This window comes from Cynoglossus semilaevis, chromosome 1 (genome assembly GCF_000523025.1).
Source record: "Cynoglossus semilaevis isolate Cse_v1.0 chromosome 1, Cse_v1.0, whole genome shotgun sequence".
NCBI classification, from domain to species: domain Eukaryota; kingdom Metazoa; phylum Chordata; class Actinopteri; order Pleuronectiformes; family Cynoglossidae; genus Cynoglossus; species Cynoglossus semilaevis.
This window is the reverse complement of record NC_024307.1, coordinates 19,712,939-19,736,808: the sequence shown is the minus strand read 5'-3', so window position 1 is coordinate 19,736,808 and position 23,870 is coordinate 19,712,939. Positions and strand designations below refer to the sequence as shown.

General features: G+C 39.3%; 1 protein-coding gene across 3 annotated transcripts; it reads left to right on the top strand.

Moving 5' to 3' along the window:
* The first annotated feature begins 1,576 nt into the window (after positions 1 to 1,576).
* syt4 (synaptotagmin IV) lies at positions 1,577 to 21,575 on the top strand. Of its 3 annotated transcripts, XR_003050936.1 has the most exons (12): positions 1,577 to 1,673; positions 4,136 to 4,208; positions 5,602 to 5,748; positions 7,251 to 7,864; positions 7,948 to 8,271; positions 10,312 to 10,432; positions 10,661 to 12,348; positions 12,872 to 12,972; positions 15,289 to 15,447; positions 18,889 to 19,006; positions 19,128 to 19,171; positions 19,689 to 21,575. XR_003050936.1 is itself a non-coding variant. In XM_025059601.1 (5 exons), exons 1-5 carry the CDS (start codon positions 5,715 to 5,717, stop codon positions 10,978 to 10,980), a joined length of 1,413 nt encoding a protein of 470 aa, XP_024915369.1. In that variant the 5' UTR covers positions 4,228 to 5,714; the 3' UTR covers positions 10,981 to 12,516. The 3 variants fall into 3 exon arrangements, 1 of the variants encoding a protein (XP_024915369.1); XR_003050935.1 differs by lacking the exons at positions 1,577 to 1,673; positions 4,136 to 4,208 and having other exon boundaries at positions 4,228 to 5,748; positions 19,693 to 21,575; XM_025059601.1 differs by lacking the exons at positions 1,577 to 1,673; positions 4,136 to 4,208; positions 12,872 to 12,972; ... (2 more) ...; positions 19,128 to 19,171; positions 19,689 to 21,575 and having other exon boundaries at positions 4,228 to 5,748; positions 10,661 to 12,516.
* Positions 21,576 to 23,870: the final 2,295 nt, after the last annotated feature.

Genomic DNA, 23,870 nt, shown 5'->3' with positions numbered 1-23,870 from the left:
TTTATTGAGAGTTTTATTGAACATTTTTGTTGACGCTTCGAGGCACAGGTCTCACAGAGAGCAACACAAGCACTTGTCTGTACGTGAGTGCAAGTAACATGGTGAGCTGGGTGCATATGTGTGTCTGTACAGGAAATGTGAGTGGGGGCCAGTTACCCTCAGAGCTGTTTCCAGCTAGTACCTGTGAGATTATCTGGCCAACAGAAACTCAGAAACAGGGAGTATGTCCATGCAATTGTCAAGGTCTTACAGAAAACAGAGAACAGATAATGAGCGACGTCTCCCATTAAAGGAAAGGTCAGGCACACGAGGTCAGGCTGGTCGTTACAGTGTTTTTCCACAAGCTATGTGAGCTTCAGTACAAGTCAAATGGTGGATAATAATATAGAATAGATACCAAAGATGTTGCTGAGTTATGCACAGTTCCAATTGGTCTGGAGAATTGTTCTGGAGAATGTCAAGACCAGTGGTTCCCAAAGTGGGGAACAGGCCCCTTCTAGCAGTTTTAGTGACCCGTACATAAATCTGACGGCGCATACAAATCCGAAAGAATGCCTTCTCTTTAAATTTGAAAGAAAATAAACTCACTGAGCTGGTCAGACTTGCCCTTCAGTAGATAAATACCAAAAAAGGAAACGGTGCTGGAGGACAGGAGAGTATTCAATAGAAAAGTCAACCTGCCGATCTGCACATTATACATGCGTTATCAACACAGACCAACGACGCAGATAACAAACATGTTTGATTGGTTCTTTTGGTTTAAGATCCTACCAATAAGCTTGTTTCGTACATTCGATGCACATAAACAGCTCCCTGATTTCTCAGCAGTGCAGAAGCTGTTTTTTAAATTTTATTTGAGTGAAATATGTTCCATGTTTCCTTACCTACTGCATTTTTTTCTTTTGTAACTTCCTGCTAATATTTTTTTTCAGGCATTTATATATATATATAATTAATTATATACATTTTTAGTTTTTGTAATATCTGAAGCCTATATGTAACGTCTCTACGATGTTGAATCCATGAGACTATATATATAGACTATAGTGGTTAATGTGCCCATAAATTTAACCAGAGTTGTTTGGCGATGTCCCCTGTGAGTACATGTTGATATAAGCATGCAGCATGTTCTATACCCTGCTCCAATAGTATTCACTTTATTTAACTATACATACATGTTCAGTTTACTTCAGTAGGAATACAGTTTTGAAATTTTGAATACTACTAATACAACTAATAATAAAGGTTTTGAAATTCAGTTGTCTGTTTTTGTTATTAATTAGAGTGACAGCGCCAAAGAAAGGTATTAGACATTGAAGAAAAAATATTACTGGAATGGCATAACTAATGTTTTTGCATTTAAGATCAGTTCTATTGAGACAAAAAAATAACTCATGCATATTTTTAAATAGCAAACTAATAATATGCTTACATTACATGAATAAATTAGGATTATGTTCATTTATTGCTCAATTCTTGTTTGTTGTACATGACTCAAAAAGAATTCTAATGACTGTTAGATTTAATTCATTGACAATGAGGTCAATCCAACCAGCAGCGCTTATATCCTCAGCTATTGCGCATGCGCCACCCACCTGATGCGGAAATGTCCTGACTGTTGAGACGTTAACTAGCGTGCTCACAGGAAATCCTCTGGCAAACTTCATAGTGAGGTAAGTAAATCATACATCTTTAAATAAATGTATTTAGGTCAGTAGTGTGAGTGATAGTCGTTTGTCAGAAATATCTGAATCTTTTTTTCTTTCGACTTTGAATTTGTGTGTTTCCTGTTTTGAAAAAAGGGGGGGAGTTTGCGACTTTAAGCAAAGTAGCACGCGTAAACAGCATAAATACCGGAACTGATGTGGTGGGTGGGGACGTTTCAGGCGAGGTTTGGTGTTAGCACATAGCTAACACAGCTAGCGCCCCCGCCTACCCGCAGCGAGCCACCGAACTGAATTGTAGTTGTTTTGAGATGCTCTGCTTGGTAAAATTGCTGTTTTTGCCAGTGGACTTCGGTGTCTTTGAGATGTACAATATTGTTCTTTTTCTGTAACACCCCAATTTAATTTATCAATGCAAAATTATGTATTTGGAATATTATTTTTATTACTGTTTTTCTTGTCATTTGTGCTTTGTTATGACTATCAGTCTTCACTTTTCAGTGTATGTAGATAAATACACATTCATTTTTCCCTGCACCTCCTTTTCAATACATGGTAACTTTATATAGTTTACAGATTGTTTTTCGATATGGTGAGCATTATGTATAAAATAAATAGTCTTTAGAGAATAGAGAAGCTGAAAAGAGAGCATTATGTATAAAATAAATAGTCTTCTCGCTGTTGAGAAGCTGAAAAGAAACCTTTATGTTTATTTTTTTGGCAAATTATTCTACATTTGAATATTAAACCCTGTATAACAGAAGTGCCCACATTTTGCAGGACTGTTTGCAAACTGTTTAATTTCCCATGTATTTCCACAACATGGCACGGTGATGATGGTTTAGATGTGGTTCTATACAATCTTTGGTGCAGGAATTCAACATGTCCTTATTCTTTTGGAAGTTTTGAAGTCTCTCCAACATGCGTTGCTGTTAATGACATAATCTCAATGTACCTGATCTTTACCATGCTTATATTTGCTTAGCTTGATCTCTTAGCTATGAATCATCCTTCAGAAGAGGTGGTTTCAGTTACTTCACTATTGATTTTCTTTCTTGGTGGGATGAAGGAAGTTATTGAGCACAGTCGGTTGGTGCTAATAAGTTTAGCACGGGATGGTTAAAGGGAGAAAGCTGGGCTGAACAGGGATTTTGCCAATTGCTTAAAGGTTAGAGCAAAAAAAAAAGTTAATTATTTTGAAAACTGCTGTCCTTTATATCTGATTCAGTAATTTGATTAAATGCTTAAGTTAGCGATAAAAACACTAACTAATACAAGATTGACATGAGTTTTACAGACAAGTTACATTAGTACATTCAACAAGATTACAACATAATTATGTTAAGTGGGGCCGTGGTGGATTAGTGGTTAAGGAAGCGGACTTGGGTCTGGAAGGCTCCTGGATCGAGTCCACTCAGTTACCACTGAGGTGGCACCGTCCCCACACACTGCTCCCCGGGCGCTCAAACCTGCCCACTGTTCACTTTGGTGATGAGTTAAAAGCAGAGGTCACATTTGGTTGTGTTCCTTACTTCCTGACAAGTAGTTCACTTTCCTTCCTTACCATTGGTGTAACAGATATACACATATGTTCATGTAACTAGTCTGATGTTTGTTATACAAAGTGTTAAATCAAAGTCAAATTAACTTAAATTAATTCAATTACAGTACAAAACATTTTATGCCAATAAAAGCCAATTCATTGAATGGAAATGTTAATATTATGTTACACTTACAAAGATGTTTGAAATAATATAACCAAAATAGATTGATTTAACATGGTTTATTTAGATGTGGCAAAACAAAATTAGGTGCATCCCATGAATTTTTTTTGAGTCATCAAATAGTTTACAATTATTTATTTTAAGGCCTAAAACATAATGTTTGTATTGTTTTTTCCAAGATCATTGCCTGTAAACCTGTTTCAGAATGTCTCTTTCTTAAACCATGATTGTGTCTATAAAACACTGAAAAACAAATGATTTATTCACTGTTTTGTATTGCAGAAGAGTAATGTCACTTCAGTTCTTTACCCACTTTCCTTCCAAAAAGATATTGTGTTCTCAAGGGGTACTGGTGGTTACAGGCATCCATCTTGGAAAGAAAGACCATATTATCTGAATATAATGTGTAGTTTTTAAGTTTTGCAGTTAATGGTATAGGAATAGAGTGATAAATCATTTTGGATGTTGCAAGAGCTGAATTTACTTCATCAAAACATTTATTTAATGTAAATAGATTGTGTTGCTGTAACTCAACTGTTTAAATTACTGCCAAAGCAAAACATCTGTGTGCAACCAATGTCCACTGTTGAATTAAGTTAATCCAACACTTGCGGTGTAGATGATAAATATTTTATGTAAAATGGTAGGTCACTGCAGACATCCAGCTGTTCTTCTCCTGATTATAGTTCACCACAGCAGTCAAGGTCACTGAGATGTCTGAACTTGTTTTTTTTCTTTTTCAAAAAGAAAAGGCTTTCTGCAGCTTCAGAACGAGATTTCAAGTGCTGTACACAATGCCTTCCCCACATAAGGAATACAAGTAAGGAAGTTACTTTTATATACACTTCATCAAAGCAGAAATAACATGACACGTTTTTTCTCCATTTGTTTCATATTTACACAAGCGGCACTAGCAAAAATGACTTAACGAACAGGCACAGTTTAACCACCCTAGTTTTGTTTGGCAACAAAATATAATATCCACTATGGCCACCTGGGGGCGACATTGAATTGTTTTCATTTTGTAAACCGGCTGACGGCTCTATTTTCAACAGGGTTTCCTACTACAATACGTTATTTAGACAATTATATTCAGTTACACTTTTTATGCTTTACTCAGTCTTTCTCTGCACTCTCCTAAATAAAATTCCCACTTTCCAAGGAAATGTGGTGGAAATCTTGTCAGATTTCTAAAAGCAAACCTATAAATCTGGTATTGTTAAACAAATACAACTAAGTGAAGTAAACATTTAAAGTATTTCTCTGCCAGTGTGCCTGATAAATGAATGTAATATGGATTAAAGATTTTGTCGTTTTTAGAAATTGTGCTGACTTAGTTGTTAGATAGGAAATGCACTACATTTGTGTTACTCAAGTTCCTCGGTACATATCACGAGATGTTTGGTGTTCTCCCCATCAAAATAAATTGTCAGTGCAGTGCAGTGAAATACCGCATACCCATTTGTTACCTCGTAATGGCAACGGGTGCAGCTTTATTTACAAACATAACCATAACCAACTGTTAGTGGCGATTTATTTTACATGTATTTTTTCCTCTGATTCTCTAACTTTGTCAAAAAAAAAAAAAAAAAACGTGTAATAAAATTAAATCGCGGCTCGGTTGAAAGAAATACGACCACTTTTTCTTATGACGCTCATGGTGTTGCATGTGGTTACATCGGGGTGGGGGTTATTGTTAGCTTCCACCCTGTGCCACCCCCATGATCCTACGCTGATGGGGTAGCTGAAGATAAACACAGCCCCGTATTCCGTGTACTGTATTTATCAAGTTGTAGGCAATTTTTTTGCATCCCATCTTAAACACGCCAGTGTTTGCCCTGCATCTTTCATCTCTTCCACTCTATAGTAGTTCGTGGCAGCTTAGTCACAACATTGTCTTCGTCGAAACAATCAATCAGTGGAATTGGCAGCAGTCCTGTTGTTTTGCTTTACTGGGGTCTGATTGTACAGACGGCTTCCGTCACAACTGCGTCAGCGGTGAGCTCAGAGTTGGGGGGGGGAGGGAGGGGGAAGGCAAGAGGTGAGGAATAGGAGAGAGAGAGAAGGGTGTTGCCGCCTGTGAGACACACTCACGCATCGCGGAGTAACAGCAGCAGGGTGAGAACAGAACGTTCCACTGTGAGAGATAAGCGTCGCTTTTTGAATTATTAACGCCGCACAGAAAGGTTTTTCATTATTAAGATTTGTCATAGCACAGTGACTGCGGGGGCGCACTACATCTGTACACCGGGGGGGACAGCGACAAAGAGCGGCCTGAAACAGACGGAAGGACCGACGCTGCGTTTCAGCACCTTGGACAGCGACCATGGCTCCAGTGCTGGAGGACGCAGCTGGCCATGGTGAGTTCTCCCCACACCCAGAGCTACCCTCCCTCACTGACCTGAACTTAGGGATTTTAACTTAAGTTAATAACAGAACAACAAACTGCGTGTTTATATGCCGTGTTCTATAATATATATATATATTTAATAATGTATCCACTCCCCATTAAGATCCCTGCTTATTGTCTTCATAAAGAAGCATTAACTGTATGACTGAATGTAGGGACAGAGAGTTTCCTTATTATGCATGTTGTCAGGTCAGTTCCTTATTCTGCTAAAAATGGTACAACGTATTGTGAATTATTGTGTGATAAGAAAGCCGCTGCTTCATCGTCGATCTCCTGTTGTCACATCCAACGGTTTTTTATGTTGTAGCCGTGTTGCCTATGAAAACAAAGGGCACAGTGCTTAAAATATTAATGCAAAGGGGAAAAAGAAAATAAACAGGCAGGGCTGTATGAGTAATCTAAATTGAAATCACTAGCCGACTGCGCCTTCTTGGCGCTTGCCAGTGCATGAGCCTGATTTGTAAACATCATGTTAAATCGGTGGAGTATTAAATATCAGCCTAGAATATGAACTATGTATCAACTCAATTAATTACTTATAGGTAAAGAATATAACCATAAATCTTTGGGTAATTTTGAAAAAAAATGATTTTAACCAAGACTATAACATTTTATAGAATATATTTTCATATTGGTAAAATATTCCATGATGTTTTAACTTGTAAAAACTGACTGGTTAAATTAGAACAAGCTAAATGTGGAGAAACTGTGTGATATACAATTACATACATGAGGGTAACACACCCATCCCAACCCACACCCAGCCTTTTTTTTTTTTCCATTCTTCTCTCTTTCACGCTGTCTCTCTTGCCCCCATCCCCTCGCCTTTCTCGCCTGTACTGCTTTCTTACATTACCATGTTCCCATAGTGGGATGTTATTCCAGATGTATGTTCAATCTCCAATGGGCTTGGACTCTTATTAATTGAAAAATGTAACTTAAGGGGTTTATATGTAAAACATATAAACCCCTAAAGTAAAAATGTTTGGCCATATCATTAGTGTTGGGAATTCTAAGGGATGTCCACAGATTTTGGGCTGTATTCCAGAAACAGACAGATGGAATTTTAAGAGGAAGTACCCTGCCTTTTTTTGTCTTAGAATTATTATCGAACTGTAACTTCTGATTTTTGACATGTGTCTTTGTTTGGTATCATCAAATCATCATATACCCCTTTATATGGCATGTCAGCAAACATCACTCATTAAAAGTAAAGGTCAGTAAAGATGTTGGTGACAATTCTGTCCCAAAATCTTAGGGAAAAATTTGAGGAAAATTTCAATAATGCAATATTCATGTCATACCTATAGCTCTAGGGGAAAAAAAGAGCAGAAAACACATTAATTTGTATTATACGTTACTAACTTTACTGGGGCTTATGCAGGGATGTAAAGTGTGACATTTACTCAACACTCCTATTCTTTGTCTTGCCATTTTGGTTCTGTTCCACAGTGGCAGTGCCTGCAGGCGTAGCTGCAGTGAGTGTCTTTGGCCTTGTTTTCACTGTGTCGGCCTTTGCATGGATCTGTTGCCAACGTAAAAACACCAAATCCCAAAAGACACCTCCCTACAAGTTTGTGCACATGCTCAAGGGGGTTGACATCTACCCAGAGAGCCTCAGTGGCAAGAAGAAGTTTGCTGCATCTGTCAACTCCACGTCAAATGAAGCCTCTAAAACCGACATCAACGGAAACTGCAACACCACGCCACCGTTGAGCCCGGGTGGTACAAATAAAATGGCACTAAGTCCAACAAATGGGTCAAGACAGGCACTGCATTTGGATCTGGAGAAACGGGATCTGAATGGTAACATCACCACCAAGCCGTTTCACCATCACCACCAGAAAGTGCGAAGCTCCCCAGAACTAGAGTTGCCATCACCTCACGCAGGGTTCTCCCAACCTGCTTCAGTGGACCTGACTTCTCCATCTAGCACTGTCTCCAGCCAAGCACCCACCCCAGCGGTGGACAAGCCCCACGGAGAGGAGAAGGACGGGGGTCTGGGGACACTGCACTTCTCCCTGGAGTACCAGCCAGAGAAAAAGGCCTTCATTGTCCATATCAAGGTTTGCTTTTTGTTTATTCCCAAACTGTACTTTCTTTGGTGCAAGTCCATGTTCAGTATTAGTAATTTTTTTTTTTCATTCAGGAAGCCCATGGTCTGGCCCCAACTGATGAACAGTCAATGACCTCTGATCCCTACATCAAGTTGACCCTGCTGCCAGAGAAAAAACACAGGGTGAAGACCAGAGTCCTGAGGAAGACTCTGGACCCTGCCTTTGACGAGACTTTCAGCTTTTATGGGATCCCACTGGCCCGAGTGTCAGAGCTGGCTCTTCACTTCATGGTGCTGAGCTTTGACAGGTTCTCCCGCGATGAGGTCATTGGAGAGACGCTCGTCCCGTTGTCTGGGATTGACTTGACAGAAGGACGTGTCTTGATGAGCCGAGAGATTATCAGGAGGAACGTGAAGGTAAGTTTCTTTGTGTTATTTTGAAAAAAAAACAACAAAAAACAAAAAAACGTTTTTTTACAACAACTTTAGGAAAATAGGAAAACAAAAGCCATTGGAGACACTGAATCTCTCTCTTAAGCAATTTATAGATTATTCAAAAATAAGTATAAAACTAGAAATATGATTCCCCAAAAATGAAAAGGTTTTCAGTACAGATTTAGAAAATTATTTTCTGAGTCTGTACTAAAAAATAATTTTTATTTCATAAATTAAACAGACCTTCATCAAAAAATACAGAATACTTTTATCATACATATATATAAAATCAAAGAAATGTTCAGTTGTGCAGTAGGTTGCTGATACCATGGTTAGAACTGAGTGGACTACAGTGGTTATTTTTAATTTTGAATTAAACACAGGATACAAGTTATTACACAGCTGGCATCAGCTCTGAATGGGATCAAATTTATCTGTTTTTGTCGGTTATTAAGCGTGTTTTTTTTTCTTTCCATCCAAGCATGGAGGGAGAGAGACAACGAGTCATAAAATTCCAAATAAAAAAAAGGGACAGGCTCACTTGAATTTACTCCCTTGAGTTATTATCAACATAACCTGGTAGACTCCATTGCCAACATGATTTATGAAGAACACGGCATACTTGTATTTTGATACACAAGGCATTTCTGTTATAAACTAAAAGCCCTTGTGAAAGATGATATTTTCATCCTCTTCTAGGCATGCATTTATACAGTAGCTTCATTGGTCGCTGTTCGACCATTAGTTCATTTTCAAACAGGAATGTGAGAAGATATCAATATGAATGTAGATTTGGGGGCCGATATGGGTTTTGCACAGCTTTGTGCCTACATGGTGCAAGTGGATACTGTACGTTCCCGCACATTTGTACCTTCCCTGAAGAAACATGAGATATTGATCATATATATGCAGACCTTTGAGTGGATATGCTTCATATCAACTCGAGATGTGCTGAGAAACATGCCGTTTCTCAAAAGGGGTAGAAATGGTTTATTTCTTCTCTTGAGCTCTAACTTTGGATTTTATCAGAGGGGCATTTACAATAAATAGAAAATGAATCTGTTTTACTGGTTGTGCCCAGATTTAGAGAAGCCATATTGCATTGCATTCTTTCTCTTTCTTCAATTTCCTATTTTGGTCACAGGAAGGAAAAATTCAACAAATCTCAGCTGGAATCTGAGTTTTACCCTTAACTAGTTTGCGCATATGAAAAAAAACAAGGTTGACATCTTTGGCATGCATGCATGCTATTGGAAAAACACAGAGGTTTAGTTTGCATGATGCTTTAATTATCCCACATTACAGAGACAGTTTTTGCTCTGACCGCACCTCAAAAAGACAGGGTGTTGGCTTTCTTTGTCTACGAGCCATGTGAAGCACGTGACGTCTGAGTGAGGCTTTATGGGTGATAACCAGGGTGTTTACTGATCAACTGCTACTCAGATTGAATCCTGGACTTTGATAAGATTTTTGATAACTATGAATAAGTGTCTGTTGTTTATATTGTTAATGTTTATGCAATGTAAGACATGTTTTATAAAAAGTTTGTGTTGCCATTGTTTGCAGACGTCACTGTGCCAGCTGTAAGGCACCTGTGATGCCAACAGTGATGCTGCAGGTTTTGGTGATTTCGGTGATTTAAAGCCACACGTTGTACACAATGTAGTTTTGTTCTGTGACCAAGAGTACCGTTGGACGAGAAGGTGCCAACGCTGGCTTGTAACAACTCTAGACTACCACATTCAGACCAGTGCCCACATTGTACACATTGTATGCTGCTGATGTAACTCCACATGGAATCAAAGCCACTTGAACGTTTTGACTTTGTATAGATCAGTGGTTCTTAACCTGGGTTCCCTCCCCCCCGGTTCACTACCTCCAACAAGGTTAAGAACCACTGGTATAGATGATGAGTAATGAATAGCAGTAATAGTGCAGTAACACTAAACAGGTTATCATGGATTGGATTACTAACCTGTGGAATCCACGACCTTAACCCGTCTTTCTCCTCCTGTCCAACAGAAGTGTTCAGGCCGAGGTGAGTTGCTGCTTTCCCTGTGTTACCAGTCCACCACTAACACCCTGACTGTGGTCGTCCTCAAGGCTCGCCATCTGCCTAAGACTGAAAACAATGGACCCACAGGTGATTACACTTCAGCGATCCTATAAAAACAGAAATCCTATGACATCCATTTTGCAGTAATATTTGGCTCCATTCTTATTCTAAACGACTGAGATAGCTGTGGTGTTTTTTTATGACAACCGCCATTTGTGCACCATTGATGTCTAAACTGATCTGACTGAGGTATAACATGTCAAACTGCTTCATCTGATCTTACTTTCTTCATTTTCCCTTGACGTTCTCTTCCAGATCCATATGTCAAGGTGAACATGTTCCATGGGAAAAAGCGTGTGTGCAAGAAGAAGACCCATGTGAAGAAATGCTCCCCCAACCCAGTCTTTAACGAGCTGTTTGTCTTTGATCTACCTTCTGACGAGGCCCTGAAAGACACCAGCGTGGAGCTGCTGCTGATGGACTCAGACTCGGGCAACTCTCGCAGTGCCAACATGGTCCTGGGGCGCCTGGTCCTGGGAACGTCTTCACCTGGAACTCCCGGTGAGCACTGGAGGGAGATCTGTGACCATCCGCGGCGCCAGATTGCAAAGTGGCACGCCATGTCTGAGGAATAGAACAGCTGACGTCTCCTCTGAGGTTCAACCAGGAGTGGGTGTGAAGGAAACAACATCTTCTAGCCAGTATCTGTTTGGTCTCTAAGTGAAGGTGGAAAAACCATAGTGAGCGGACTTCAATGTTGTGGCTCATCATACTGTCAATCGTGTAATTACTTATCTCTGAAGTTATCGGGTTTCACTAGAAAAGCAGGCATGACAAACTGAGCCCCGTACCTTTAAATGATCCCAAAGACTGTCACTGGAAATCACCGTGCAACATGCAACATCTCCATGGCAACAACTGATTGCCATGGTAACCATGTGCCGTGCTGAATGTGTTAAATGTCACGATTACGCTTCTTTTTCTACTTCTACTTCGACTTCTTGGCCTACTTCTTGGTTTCCTTCTTTTGTCTGTTTTTGTTTTCTCCTTTTTTAATTGTATTCTTTGTCATCTTCCTTTTTTTGTCCTTGTTTTTGTCTTTCCTCAACTCAGCTCTCTACTAATAGGAAACAATCCCATCCAATTAGAACAGGAATATCCATGTTAAAGACACTGTAAAGGTTGATTCTAAAATTTATTTTATAATGGCAATATTTCAATACTAACAAACTAGATTAAACTTTCTGTAGTTTTCCTGTTCATTTAGTTAGCACATTTTGTAAGTGGTTAGAGACAAATGTCATTTAGGGTTTAGTGCAACAGGGACTTGCATTTCTTTGTGAGCTCAGTTGGAATGGATTCTGTTCTGTGTGCAGGTGTGTGTGTGTGTGTGGGGGGGGGGCTTAGGTAGAGTGTGTGAGTGTGTGTGTGTGTGTATGTGAGTAAGATTGTGTGCATGTCAGCTCTGAAAAAACAACGAGAGCCACATAATGTTTACTGTAGGTGTTTTTCCCCTTACTGTGAGCACAAGACAGCTGAAATGTAAATGTATGTAACTTACTATAAAACCTGGCAAGTTCTAAGAAAAAGGATTTTGAGGTCTTTATTTCACTTGCGATGCAGGGTGTATTCCATACTATGTTAATATTCACAAGTGAAGTTATATTAACAAGCCACAAAATGCAACTCGGTCACTCACTCACTCGTTTTATCTTATCCTATCTCTTTATTCCTCTTTAATCTTTGCTGACCTTTGTGGATCTTGGGGATTTATTTGGTAGGTTTCACTGAGCGGCATTGCAAAAATGTATAATAAAATGCCCATGTGTGCAGTCTGAGTGACAGATGGGTTCGAACCCCATGTTTGTTTGCATTGGTGATGGACAGTGAGATCTCTGTGGACAATGATGTTTTACAGATTATAATTTGAGGAGAGAATACGGAGTAGGAAGAAGAGATACTGGAGAGTGGGAGAGAGGCCTGCATCGGACGAGGAAATCAGAGTAAGTAGGAAAAAAGCAATATATCCACATGTCAGAATGCATGTCAGAATAGATGTGTCGAAGTACCTCGAGATGCAGCCACAGTGAACTGCAATGGAGTGAGATTGATGGAGACGATTGTCAGAGATTTAGTAGAAAGAATGAAGAATAAGGGCAGACCTGCTCTAGTATAGTTTGTAGACAGTTGGCATCTACCTCTACATGTAAGAACTCAGAGCGATTCTGGAGGTTCTGGAGAAACCCTTAACTGAGAGATCGTTTGGATACGTGCTGTGAAGAAGTTGATCATGGCCAAAGGAGCATTTCCATGAAGGGGAAATATAAAAAACTAAAACAATACTTTTGCACCCATGGATGACATCATCAGTCTGTGTGCCAAATGTGATGATGCAACGGTTGCTAAAAAGCCAAGCGCTCAAGAATGAAATCATGGTGTCTGAATTTAATATCAGCTAATGGGCTCAGAGTCGGAGGAGCGCTGGCTCAGCATGACATGTCACTCTCTTTTGCCTCCGTTGTACAGATTCATCCAACGTGTCTTTTGACTGGAGTCCCCAACAACTTCATCTATTGACAAAGGATGTTCTGTCGTCGCGTAGACTCTCCATGGGTTTGACCTGCAAGGTCAGTACATTCTATTAGAACATTTAAATGTTGTTCTGTCAAGATCTATGAAATATCTGTTAGAAATCACATTTCCTTCATATTATATTATATTATATTATATTATATCATATCATATTATGCTGGGTAGAAAATCTATTCACCTAAAAGGTAAAGCATTCCCAAGCATGTTTGTTTTGCTATTGCTTAAACCAAAAAGTAAGCTAGTCCTATATTTTGACTAGAAAAAGTGAATCTGGTTCATCATTATTTACATTGGAAAGATATAAAATCTTATATTCAGAATACCTATTGTTTAGTAGGAAAAACTCAAGTGGAGTAACTCCAACTGGCTAACAATTTCTGCTTTAAATAACATGATTTAGAAATATCTTTACTCGAACGGGAATCTTTGTGGAGCATGAGATTTTTTGCTTTAAATTAAGGGGTTTTCTGTTGAGTGTTGAGACATTTGATTGGTTACAGATGAGAACCCTGTGGCCATTGTACTCAAGCGTAAAGGTTTTAGCCTGTTGGCAGCGTTACTGGTTTGACGCATGATGGTTAATTTAATAACAATAATGAAACATTTTAGGTAGTTCAGCCATTATCATTTTTTTTCTTTTGTCTTTTTTAACTGATAATAATAATAATTTGGACAATCGTTTGTAACCACATCTCTTGCCTTTACCTCCACTTGCGACTATAAACCATACCTTCCTAACTCAAAACAACAATGACCGGCCAGACCTGCCTCATAACATATGCATTCAGAATATATTCCATAATCCATATATTACGTCATAAAAATGATTGGAGACTGAAATACAAAACCTTGTCGCTCCTCTACATAAATTAGGACAATGTGTACAATGCTACAAAAAATAGTTTCCTTTCTAGAAAAAAAAGAGTGGTTTGATTTTGTTAAAGGGCCAAATTTTTTCCACTCCGTTAGTATGTCTGTGTGTCAGAGCAGCGTTTCCCAACCCTTTTTGAGCCACGGCACATATTTATCATCAGGAAAAACCAAGGGCACACCACCAAACAAACATCTCCAAAAACTCTACGTAATGAAATATATTAATCTTCCAGTTTAAATGACTTTATAATTGACTAAAATCTCAGCCTGTTTAGTTAAAGACAACGCTGATATACTGGCAGGAATTGAAGAAAGAGACTCACAAAGATCTTCTTCAACAGCTCTGATTATGTTTTGTTTAATTTTCATAGCAGAAGAGTATTTCATTTTTCTGCTTTTAATGCTTTGACTAGCTAAGAAAAACTATATGCAATAAATAAACAATAGTTTTCAGCCAAATTAAGTAAAATTGGATCATTTTCCACCGCACGCCTAGTGATCTCTCACTGTGGTTGGGAATCACTGTCTCAGAGTAACGTGTTCAGGATCTTGTATAAACACTTCAGAAATCCTGAACATCCCTTTAAGGTAATGAAAGCCATGCTATGAATTAATAAAGTCATAGTTATCATTTAGTGTGTTCATTCAAGGCTCCAGTGATCAAACGTGTGTACATGAGTGGCATGTCTAATGACTGATGCTTGGTATTACTGATGAAATAACACCCTGAAAGGATTCACTCAGATTCTGCGGGATAATAAACACACTAATAATTGCGAATGTATCGTCGTTAATCAAATGACTTTTTTTATTGGCAGTGAAATGGGTGTTCACCTCTTCAGATAACCTCTGGGAGAAAACATAATCACTGTGCTTTTATTAATGCATTAAAGCGCCACCATTTGTCTTTGTGTGTTTGCGAGCGCTCACTTTACTCTTATGAGAGAAACCAATACTTACTACTGCACTATCAACACATAGCAAACATGGCTGACAGATAAAAACCAGCAAAGACCTTGATTGATGTTGTGAACATTTAGTCTGGCAGTAAATTAAATCGAAGATGTATACTGTATAGCAGTGGTCTTCTACAGGGATTCCACAGGGTTCCATACAAGTTAGCCACCGTTAAAAATAAAATGCATGAAAAAGTTTTGATTGTAAGATTATAATGAAAATGTATTTTAGTAGACACAGTGAACCAGATGCCGAGCTTGCTGTGGTTTATGGTTGGGACTGTAGAGGGAAGGAATAGTAGCCCAGAGAATTGTAAAGAGGACTGACAGAGTACTGCCACAGGAAGTAAGATGATGAATGAGAGGGAGCCATTATGACTAGGGGAAAATGTGAGTCAGGATAGCAGTAAAATATGAATTACTGATGCTTGTCTTAGTTTGCTAACAGCCAGCAGTTTGGAATGAAGATATTTCAACTCTTTTCTGTCAATAAATGAATTCATATTATTTGTTTCTTCTCAGGGTTACAGGTTGTCAAGCAATCTAACAGTTCTCCGTACATTTACTCTGGGACAAAAGCACAGAAATAACAATCAGAGGCATCGAAATTTAGGTGTTTCAAAGACAGTGGCACTATTGCAGGAGCCAGTCCAATCTAGAACCAGGGATCTACAGCATGAGGTAAGTAAAAAAGAAATCTGTAAATCGCGTGTGTTTGCACTTTCTGTATTAAGCAGATATAAACATATCCATATGGCGTGAAGTATTTAATATTTAGGTTTCAGACAGTTATTTTCCAATGCAAAAAACACTGTGATGCCTTTTAGACCTGCAGTTGCTTGATTACCCTTTTTTTCAGTATCATCATTGTTTGTTAAAATTGTTGTCATCTTAGCGACCTCAGTAAAATGTGTCTCACTACGACATTTCCTTATTGACATAACATACAGTGCAGTGTTGGCACAGTATTAGCCTTTACTAACAGTGACAGTCGTTATTGTCTTCTCCTGTTAAAGACCTGCATGTATCCACTCTGAGCTCCGTCACCAGTGCACTGTGAGATGGAGGACATGAGTCATCATGTTCCATCATCATCCACAACGATCAACAGCCTCAACGTCTATGCAAAACATAACAGTACACACACATACAAATGACTTCATCTAATGGTGGCTGGAAGCTGCCTATTAGTCAGTGTGCCAGAGCACAGAGAAGCACATTAGTTAGAGGTGGAAACCATTAGATGAAATGTCTTGTTGTGTGTAATCTAAGCAGGTTCTGTAGCAGACAGGATCAGAGGAATGCAATTTACCAGTACTGGGCAGCCTTTCTGCAGAAACAAAGGTCTGCAGGTTTTTGGTTTCCCGCAGTTTCCCTGATTAACGACCCTGTGAGAAGGCATTACTGCAGGAGTGAATTGGTGAAATGAAAACTTCACATTCTGTGCATTTTCCGTCTACAGTACATTTATTAGCCCTCCAAGAAGACCAAAGAAAAACAGAAACTTGAAGCCAAATATTCCCAGTCTTCTTGCACTTGTTTTTTCCCAACATTCTACACCTATTAAGTAAGTTTATAATATTTTAAAGTGCTGGCAAATAAACTCATTTCAGAAAAAACGCATTAAAAAATATTAGCATCAGGGTAAGAACCAAAAAAAACGACTGATAAAAAATCTACTTTAGAATTGCTGCTATCTTACTAACAAAGGACATAGAGACTAGAACTGCACTGTACTTTCTGTTAGATAGACAGCTCTAGGTCAGACAGACAAATGTTGGAGAATTATGACACGTAGCACAAACACGGTTCTTTGACTTTGAAGTTGTATTTAACAGACAAAGACACTGTAGGGTATTTTAAGATGATCCTTTTACTAAGAAATCCTTTATCTGCCCCTCAGAATAAAAGGACATTGTTCCTTAGTTGATCATTTCAAAAAGAATGTTGATATATCCTGCATTCATCTCTTAGAATATGTTCCTAAATATAATAAAAATATCCATAGGTCATTTTTTATGCAATCCATAAGGAGTCGTTGGTCATTTGTAAAGCTCAAAAGTTTTTGTTTCCACCTCATAAGACAGTCTGGTGCAGCATGACCGATGAGAGACCAGGCAAATGGTCTATTTGTGTTTCCATAGCAACAGCACAAAGGGGAGGCAGGAGGTGCGCGTGTTCGACAGGGGCAACAGACGAGAGGGTGGGAAAACAAGAACCTGATGAGTTTATGAGGCCGAGCCGACTGTGAACCTTTAGACATCTGAAGACTGTATGTGCACTATTTCATGTCACAGGTGCAAACAGAAGGTTAAATACACACCCCGGTGATCTCTGGCATCAACATTACCTCTGCTGTCATGGCAACAGAGAGCTGTAGCGGATTCAAGCGTGATGGGTGGGATGAGTCCGAATCACCCAGAGAGAGAGAGAGAGAGAAAATAAGAGACGGAGAAATTGAGGGAGCGATGTAAGAAGGAAATGTTAGGCAGTAGGCAGAAAATTGATGGAGCAGAGAAAGAGAAGGAGGAAGCAGCGGTTGAGGGGGTGGATGAGTGGAACAGCTGCAGCAGTCTCACACTGTCAGCCTGCCAATGAGGCAGAGAAAACAAAATGGTGGCAGCAGGAGACAGTGGGAAGGAGTACTTGATACCAAACGGGCACACTTAAAGTGCTCATTTTATACTTTAAATAAACACAGCTCCGGGTTCTTTAAGACCAACTTGTTTCTGGGATCAGTTGGGTGTTTAGAAATGTTTCAAAATGAATAGAACACTACCATGTTTTAAGTTTTAAATAATGTAGGACATAATAACTCAATTGATATTGGTTGTGAAAGTAGAAAGAAAAAGACCTGACCAAACCAGAGCAGACCAGACGAGAATAAATGAGTCCAAACCAGAACAGTTAAGACAAGTTCAGACCAGAACATCTCTAACCAGAGTAGAACAGATATGGGAAGATGAGACTAGATGGAACCCCACCAGATTAGGCTAGACTAGATCAGTCCAGACCAGACATAACTGGATTAGGTTAACCTAACCAAGATTAGATCTGATCAGAGCAGATGGGACCAGAGCTAATGAGACAACCTTAAAGCCCACCAGATAGTGCTAGACCACATCAGTCCTAACCAGGAAGTCCTAACAGACTGGACCAGACAAGGGTTTTTTTGTTTTTTGTTTTTTTTTTACAATCTGTAAAGACTTTGAATGTTGTGTGGTTTGTAGTTCCTTCCTAAAGTCTCTTCATTGAGTAAAATATCTCAATCTCAACATACTTTTTCATTATTTTTGTTCTCTACCTGCTGGTGGCCTGTATCCGGCTGAGGAGCCAAACGTTTGGCCCCATTGTTTTAAATGGTTTAAAATAAAATACTGCAAATATTTTGACTCAAAGTTGTTCCTGTGAGTCTAACGACAGAAGGATGCTGTGTCCAGTGGTCTGTGGAGAGAAAGAGAAGGATCAAACCAGGATCAGATATAGTTTACCTTTCTTCAAGTACAGACGTGAGACTGCTGTTTGGTTTGACATCTCTCTCTCTCTCTCTCTCTTGCCCTTTTCCTTTATAACAGTGGTTCTCAAACTGTGGTACATGTGAAAATTCATATCTTCGCATTTACATTTTCAATTGAATAAATCTGAAACATACCATGCACAATTAATACAACATTTAAACCTAAACATCTTTCTAAACATCTCTCCTGTGGTGGAAGCTAACAGTGAAGGCCTCTGCTGCTGTATTCTAATGTTGGTCATCATGGTGGTACTCAGAGAGATCACTGTTTTCTCAGGTGGTACAGAGGAGAAAAAGTTGGAGAACCACTGCCTTAAAATATCCCCTGACCCTCAGGTATCTCCACCTCCCTCCATTTTTGTTTCCATTTTATTCTCCGTCACTGTGCAGTTCACAGATCACATCCTCTCTACTGCCTCACGACATCATTAAATAGATGGATCTCATATTACCAGCCGCGCTCATCAACCACCACGCTGCTCATCAAGTTCTCCTCGTGGTGTCATGAACAACCACACACCCAGTCATGTTTATATTTCCTTTCTGTAGCCATTTTAATTGAGTCATGTCTGATGCTCTTTATGTTCGCTTCATTTTTCCATTAGAATCCCAGGCTGGCGTTCGGGGAGGAGAATAAGAAATGACTCAGATTTGCAGAGCTCTGAATGGCATACCAAGTGCCACAACAAAGCTGAGAAGAGACACATCTTTTCTGATCTCAAGGTACACCTTGAGATGTACAGTTAAACACACTGCGATTTCTCACACATACTGGAAACTCTGTTTCTCTTATGGTAAGGTACAATTGTTGGTTCCATCTTAAATTTTGCTTCTGTGTCAATAGGAAGGAATTCAGAAGTTTTCAGCGTATAACAGCTGCGACGATTGGTATGTTTTGATTCCTTCTATGATGAGATGAAAACTGTTTAGACATTGTGTTAAAGTAACTTCATATCTCATTCTGTTTCAATGATTTTCTGCTTGTGTTGTTGGTTATCTTTGGAATCATAACCAGAGCTGTCAAAATGAATGTAAACAGTCTATAAACTTTAAACAAGTGTTAATGTATGGGCAGAATAACTCATCCAACTGCTTATTGCTGCTCAATGATTGGTGGAGGACATGTGTCAGACTGGTCACAGCAGGTCAAGGAAGGGGCAGCAAGCAGGGCTGACAAGTTGACTGACACAATTACAGGTTTCCATTTTGACTTGCTATTTGTTTTTCTGTTCCTGCAATAAACAGGAAAACATTTGTTTTAATCCAAAGATACCCTTAGGATTAATCATATTAAAATATAAATGTAGGGTGCCCTGCTCAGAGAGTTACCAGCCAGGTTACACCAACCAAAGAATGCAGTTTAGACTATGCACTCATGCCATTGCCTTCATGTCTTGGATTAAAGAAAGGAAACCTGGAGTTTTCTGGAGGGACACGTCCTATGACTCTGCCAAGACCCCTGAGACAAAGATCTGTTTAAGGCTTACTGAAGGGTCAGCTCTGCTTCTCTGAGTGTGCAGCCCTTATCCTGGAAGACAGAGGAGTCAGACACACACACACACACACACACACTGACTGACACATTGTGCATGTGTGAAGGTGCTGATACAGCATGTCAGAGGTGTTAAAATCCCAAATGTTCATTTCCATTTTCCCTAACATTTTGTCAAATCATCTAGACCACATTTCTCAGACTGACTTTCCTGATGCTGATGTGACTGAAGGTGTAAGACCTTAACTCTAAATCCTCTGGGTGCTGCCTATCGGGATGGTATTTAAATTGATGGGCAAAGCATCAGCTAGGACAGCACAGCTCAGACTAATGATTTTTCTCCATCGACTCCAGCCAAACCTGCATACCTCGAACACAGGAAGTGAACCACAAACATATGCGCACACAAATACACACACATCGACCTGATCATTACAGCTTAGCCTCTGTAATGAGTGTGTGTCTACTTCTGCCACTAGGGTTTAATTGTCTGGCCACAGGGAGGAGAAGAGAGTTATCGACCACCTTGACACAGCAGTGTCATTTATCAAAACCATGTGACACCCTTAGAGAGCAAAATGGTATGGTGTTTGCGTCATGTTGTGTTGAAATCTTTTTTTTTAGTCTGATTGAATTAGATGTCGTCCTAGTTTCAAATTGAATCTACTCAAGATACATGAGTAGATGACAAGTGAGGATAAAACGATTACAGATCACAGAAGGAGATACAATATGTTAATTTTAACACAATGGCCCTTTTTAAACAAATCTTGGCAATAATTGTGTTAGAAATATTAAGGCGTAGATGAAAATGAAAATTGATCAAACACAGAGGTTGGTTGATACTCATAGCAGATTCTCTGTCGAATCACTCACTGAAAAATATTGTTATACAGCCTGGGATCTCACAGCTGGTAAAAACACAAGCAACTGTTTACATTTGCTGACTATATGCAGACGGTGTGTTGGTAATGCAAATTATAAATAAATAATACTATATTAATATTTATTTTTATGAAAGATTACACGTCATCCGAACGCTACGGCTTAAGCCTTGAGATCGCTGTGTTTGAGGGTGCCATATAACAAAATGAAGACTATGCCGGATCTAGTTGTAACTCTGGACTTCTTCAGGTCTGCCCCCCGTAAGACTAACTTTAGATGTGCTGTACCACCTTGTATAAACTGTAAGTTCCTAAGCATAGTGCTGTGGAACACCAGTGTGTCATGAGAAAATTGATAGGCAGTACAGTTAAACACTTTTTCACTAGGTGGCAGCAGATGGCTATAAAAACGAGGGGGGGGGGGGCAGAATCATAGCTGTTAAACAAGATCTTTGTGTGTGGCTTTCTTTAATTCCTGTGAGTATATCAGGGTTGTGTTCAACCAAGCAGGCCTGGGTTTCACCCTTAGTAACTGTATTTTGATTAAAATTAATGAATTTAATTCTTATATTTTATTGTATATTCTTTTGTGACATTTGGTGATGTGCTATGGATTTAGCTCATGTCTAACAACTGTTGTGGCTCAAAAACGTTTGGAAAAACACAAAGTACTTTTTTCTGTAATACTTCTATATGACTTGTGTCTAAAACAGAATAATGTCAAAACCAATAATTTGAGCACCATTAGCACCACATTAAACATTCAAAACATCCTGTTCCCTTTGTTGTGACCTCATTTTAAACACACCTTTAATGTTAAGAAATTTTTATTTTTATCCAAACCACAAGCCTCACACTTAGTCACTGCAATGACACTCAGTTGAAATTTTATTCACCACAATAGAAAGTTGCTGCCACTGTCCAGACATTGTGCTGAAACAGAAATAGAGGAGGAGATTTTAATGGAACCATCACTGACAGGAAGTGATACACAGAGTAGAAGAGGAAGAATATAAAAGCATGAGGGGCTGTGACACTGTCTGTTAGGTTTATTCTAACATAAGTGACGACAAAGTAACAACACAAAGACGTCTGGATCTTTTTCTTGCAAGGGGAGAATGCAGCTTGCTCTTCTGGCAGCTTCCTCATCAACTCCGAGTTGCTGCACCCTTCCCCTGCTCTTTTATTTAGTTTACAAAAGTATCAGATAACATAACATTTGATTTAGTGTGAGTATATGGGGTAGGAAGCTGGATATGTAAATGGGTATGAATGGGGGTGTGACAAGGAAAAGATGGGAAGTAAGCAATTTGTTAAAGCGACAGTAATACACTGGAGTAAATATGGGAAGCAAGTGATTTGTTAAAGCGACAGTACCGCACGAAGCAATGATAATAAATGCAATTCTTTCAACACTGACAGGGACAGGGAAACTTACAACAGTTGGGTGTGACCTTGGGTACACATGACCTTTGTGGTGCCCTTCAGATTGTTGTCACATCAGAGAGGTTTCAGTATTTCAGTGCTGTTGTTGGCTCAGAGACGGGTTTGAACTGTTTATATCAAAGCTACATAATGTAGTTTTTGAACCAAATATGTATGTTGAACTATAATGCAGTGGGGGTAAAGTTTGATGAGGTAAACCAACTTGATCCCACCGGATCAATAATAAAGCACATCCCTGAGGGAATCATATAACCTTTTATTGGTGTTGTGTTCAAGGTCGTGGTCAAGAAAAAGACAAAGATGGAAACTGATCCACTCTGGTCTTTCCTCGTGAAGGGATTGCAGGGGGTTTGTCACACTGTAAGAAGAGAAATCGATCCAACCTTCATACATTTTCTTTGGCACAGGGTTGAGTCATAAAAGATCACTTGTTTTTAAATGTAGCCCTTGGCCTCTTTAAAGAGTTTTACTCCTCAGGTGTTAAAGTCACCGAGTTCCATTAATATTGACTCAATGGTTAAACCTTTGACAAATACAGTGCTTGTGTTAGTTAGTTAGCGAAGGCCAGAGAAATAGTTGACAAGGGGGGGTTTTGAATGACACACAAACATCCACCTGCAAAAACAAGACTTTGGAAGCCCTGCTGCTCAAGTAAGAAGAGAAAGAAAAGCTCTTTTCTGTAATGACATTCTGAATGTTGGTAAAGCTGAGCACTAAGCTTAGTACTATAGAGACAGAAATCACATTGTTATCGGATCTTACAGTGTTCCTACAACTGGAAATTAAGGGTGGATAAAATGGCATTTACCAAAAAAGTGTTTCTAATACTTTATATAATATTTACTACTCCCAATTTGACTGTTAAACCTAGATAATACAGGGAGTGCAGAATTATTAGGCAAGTTGTATTTTTGAGGATTCATTTTATTATTGAACAACAACCATGTTCTTAATGAACCCAAAAGACTCATTAATATCAAAGCTGAATATTTTTGGGAGTTGGAGTGGGGCTTTTTTAGTTTTAGCTATTTTAGGAGGATATCTGTGTGTGCAGGTGACTATTACTGTGCATAATTATTAGGCAACTTAACAAAAAACAAATATATACCCATTTCAATTATTTATTTTCACCAGGGAAACCAATATAACAGCTCAACATTCACAAATATACATTTCTGACATTCAAAAACAAATCAGTGACCAATATAGCCACCTTTCTTTGCAAGGACACTCAAAAGCCTGCCATCCATGGATTCTGTCAGTGTTTTGATCTGTTCACGATCAACATTGCGTGCAGCAGCAAACGCAGCAGCAGCAACCACAGCCTCCCAGACACTGTTCAGAGAGGTGTACTGTTTTCCCTCCGTGTAAATCTCACATTTGATGAGGAACCACAGGTTCTCTATGGGGTTCAGGTGAACAAGGAGGCCATGTCATTAGTTTTTCTTCTTTTAGGCCCTTTGCTGCCAGCCACGCTGTAGAGTACTTGTGTGATGGAGCATTGTCCTGCATGAAAATCATGTTTTTCTTGAAGGATGCGGACTTCTTCTTGTACCACTGCTTGAAGTGTCTTCAAGTGTGTCTTCCAGAAACTGGCAGTAGGACTGGGAGTTGAGCTTGACTCCATCCTCAACCCAAAAAGGCCCCACAAGCTCATCTTTGATGATACCAGCCCATACCAGTCCCCCACCTCCACCTTGCTGGCGTCTGAGTCGGACTGGAGCTCTCTGCCCTTTACCGATCCAGCCACGGGCCCATCCATCTG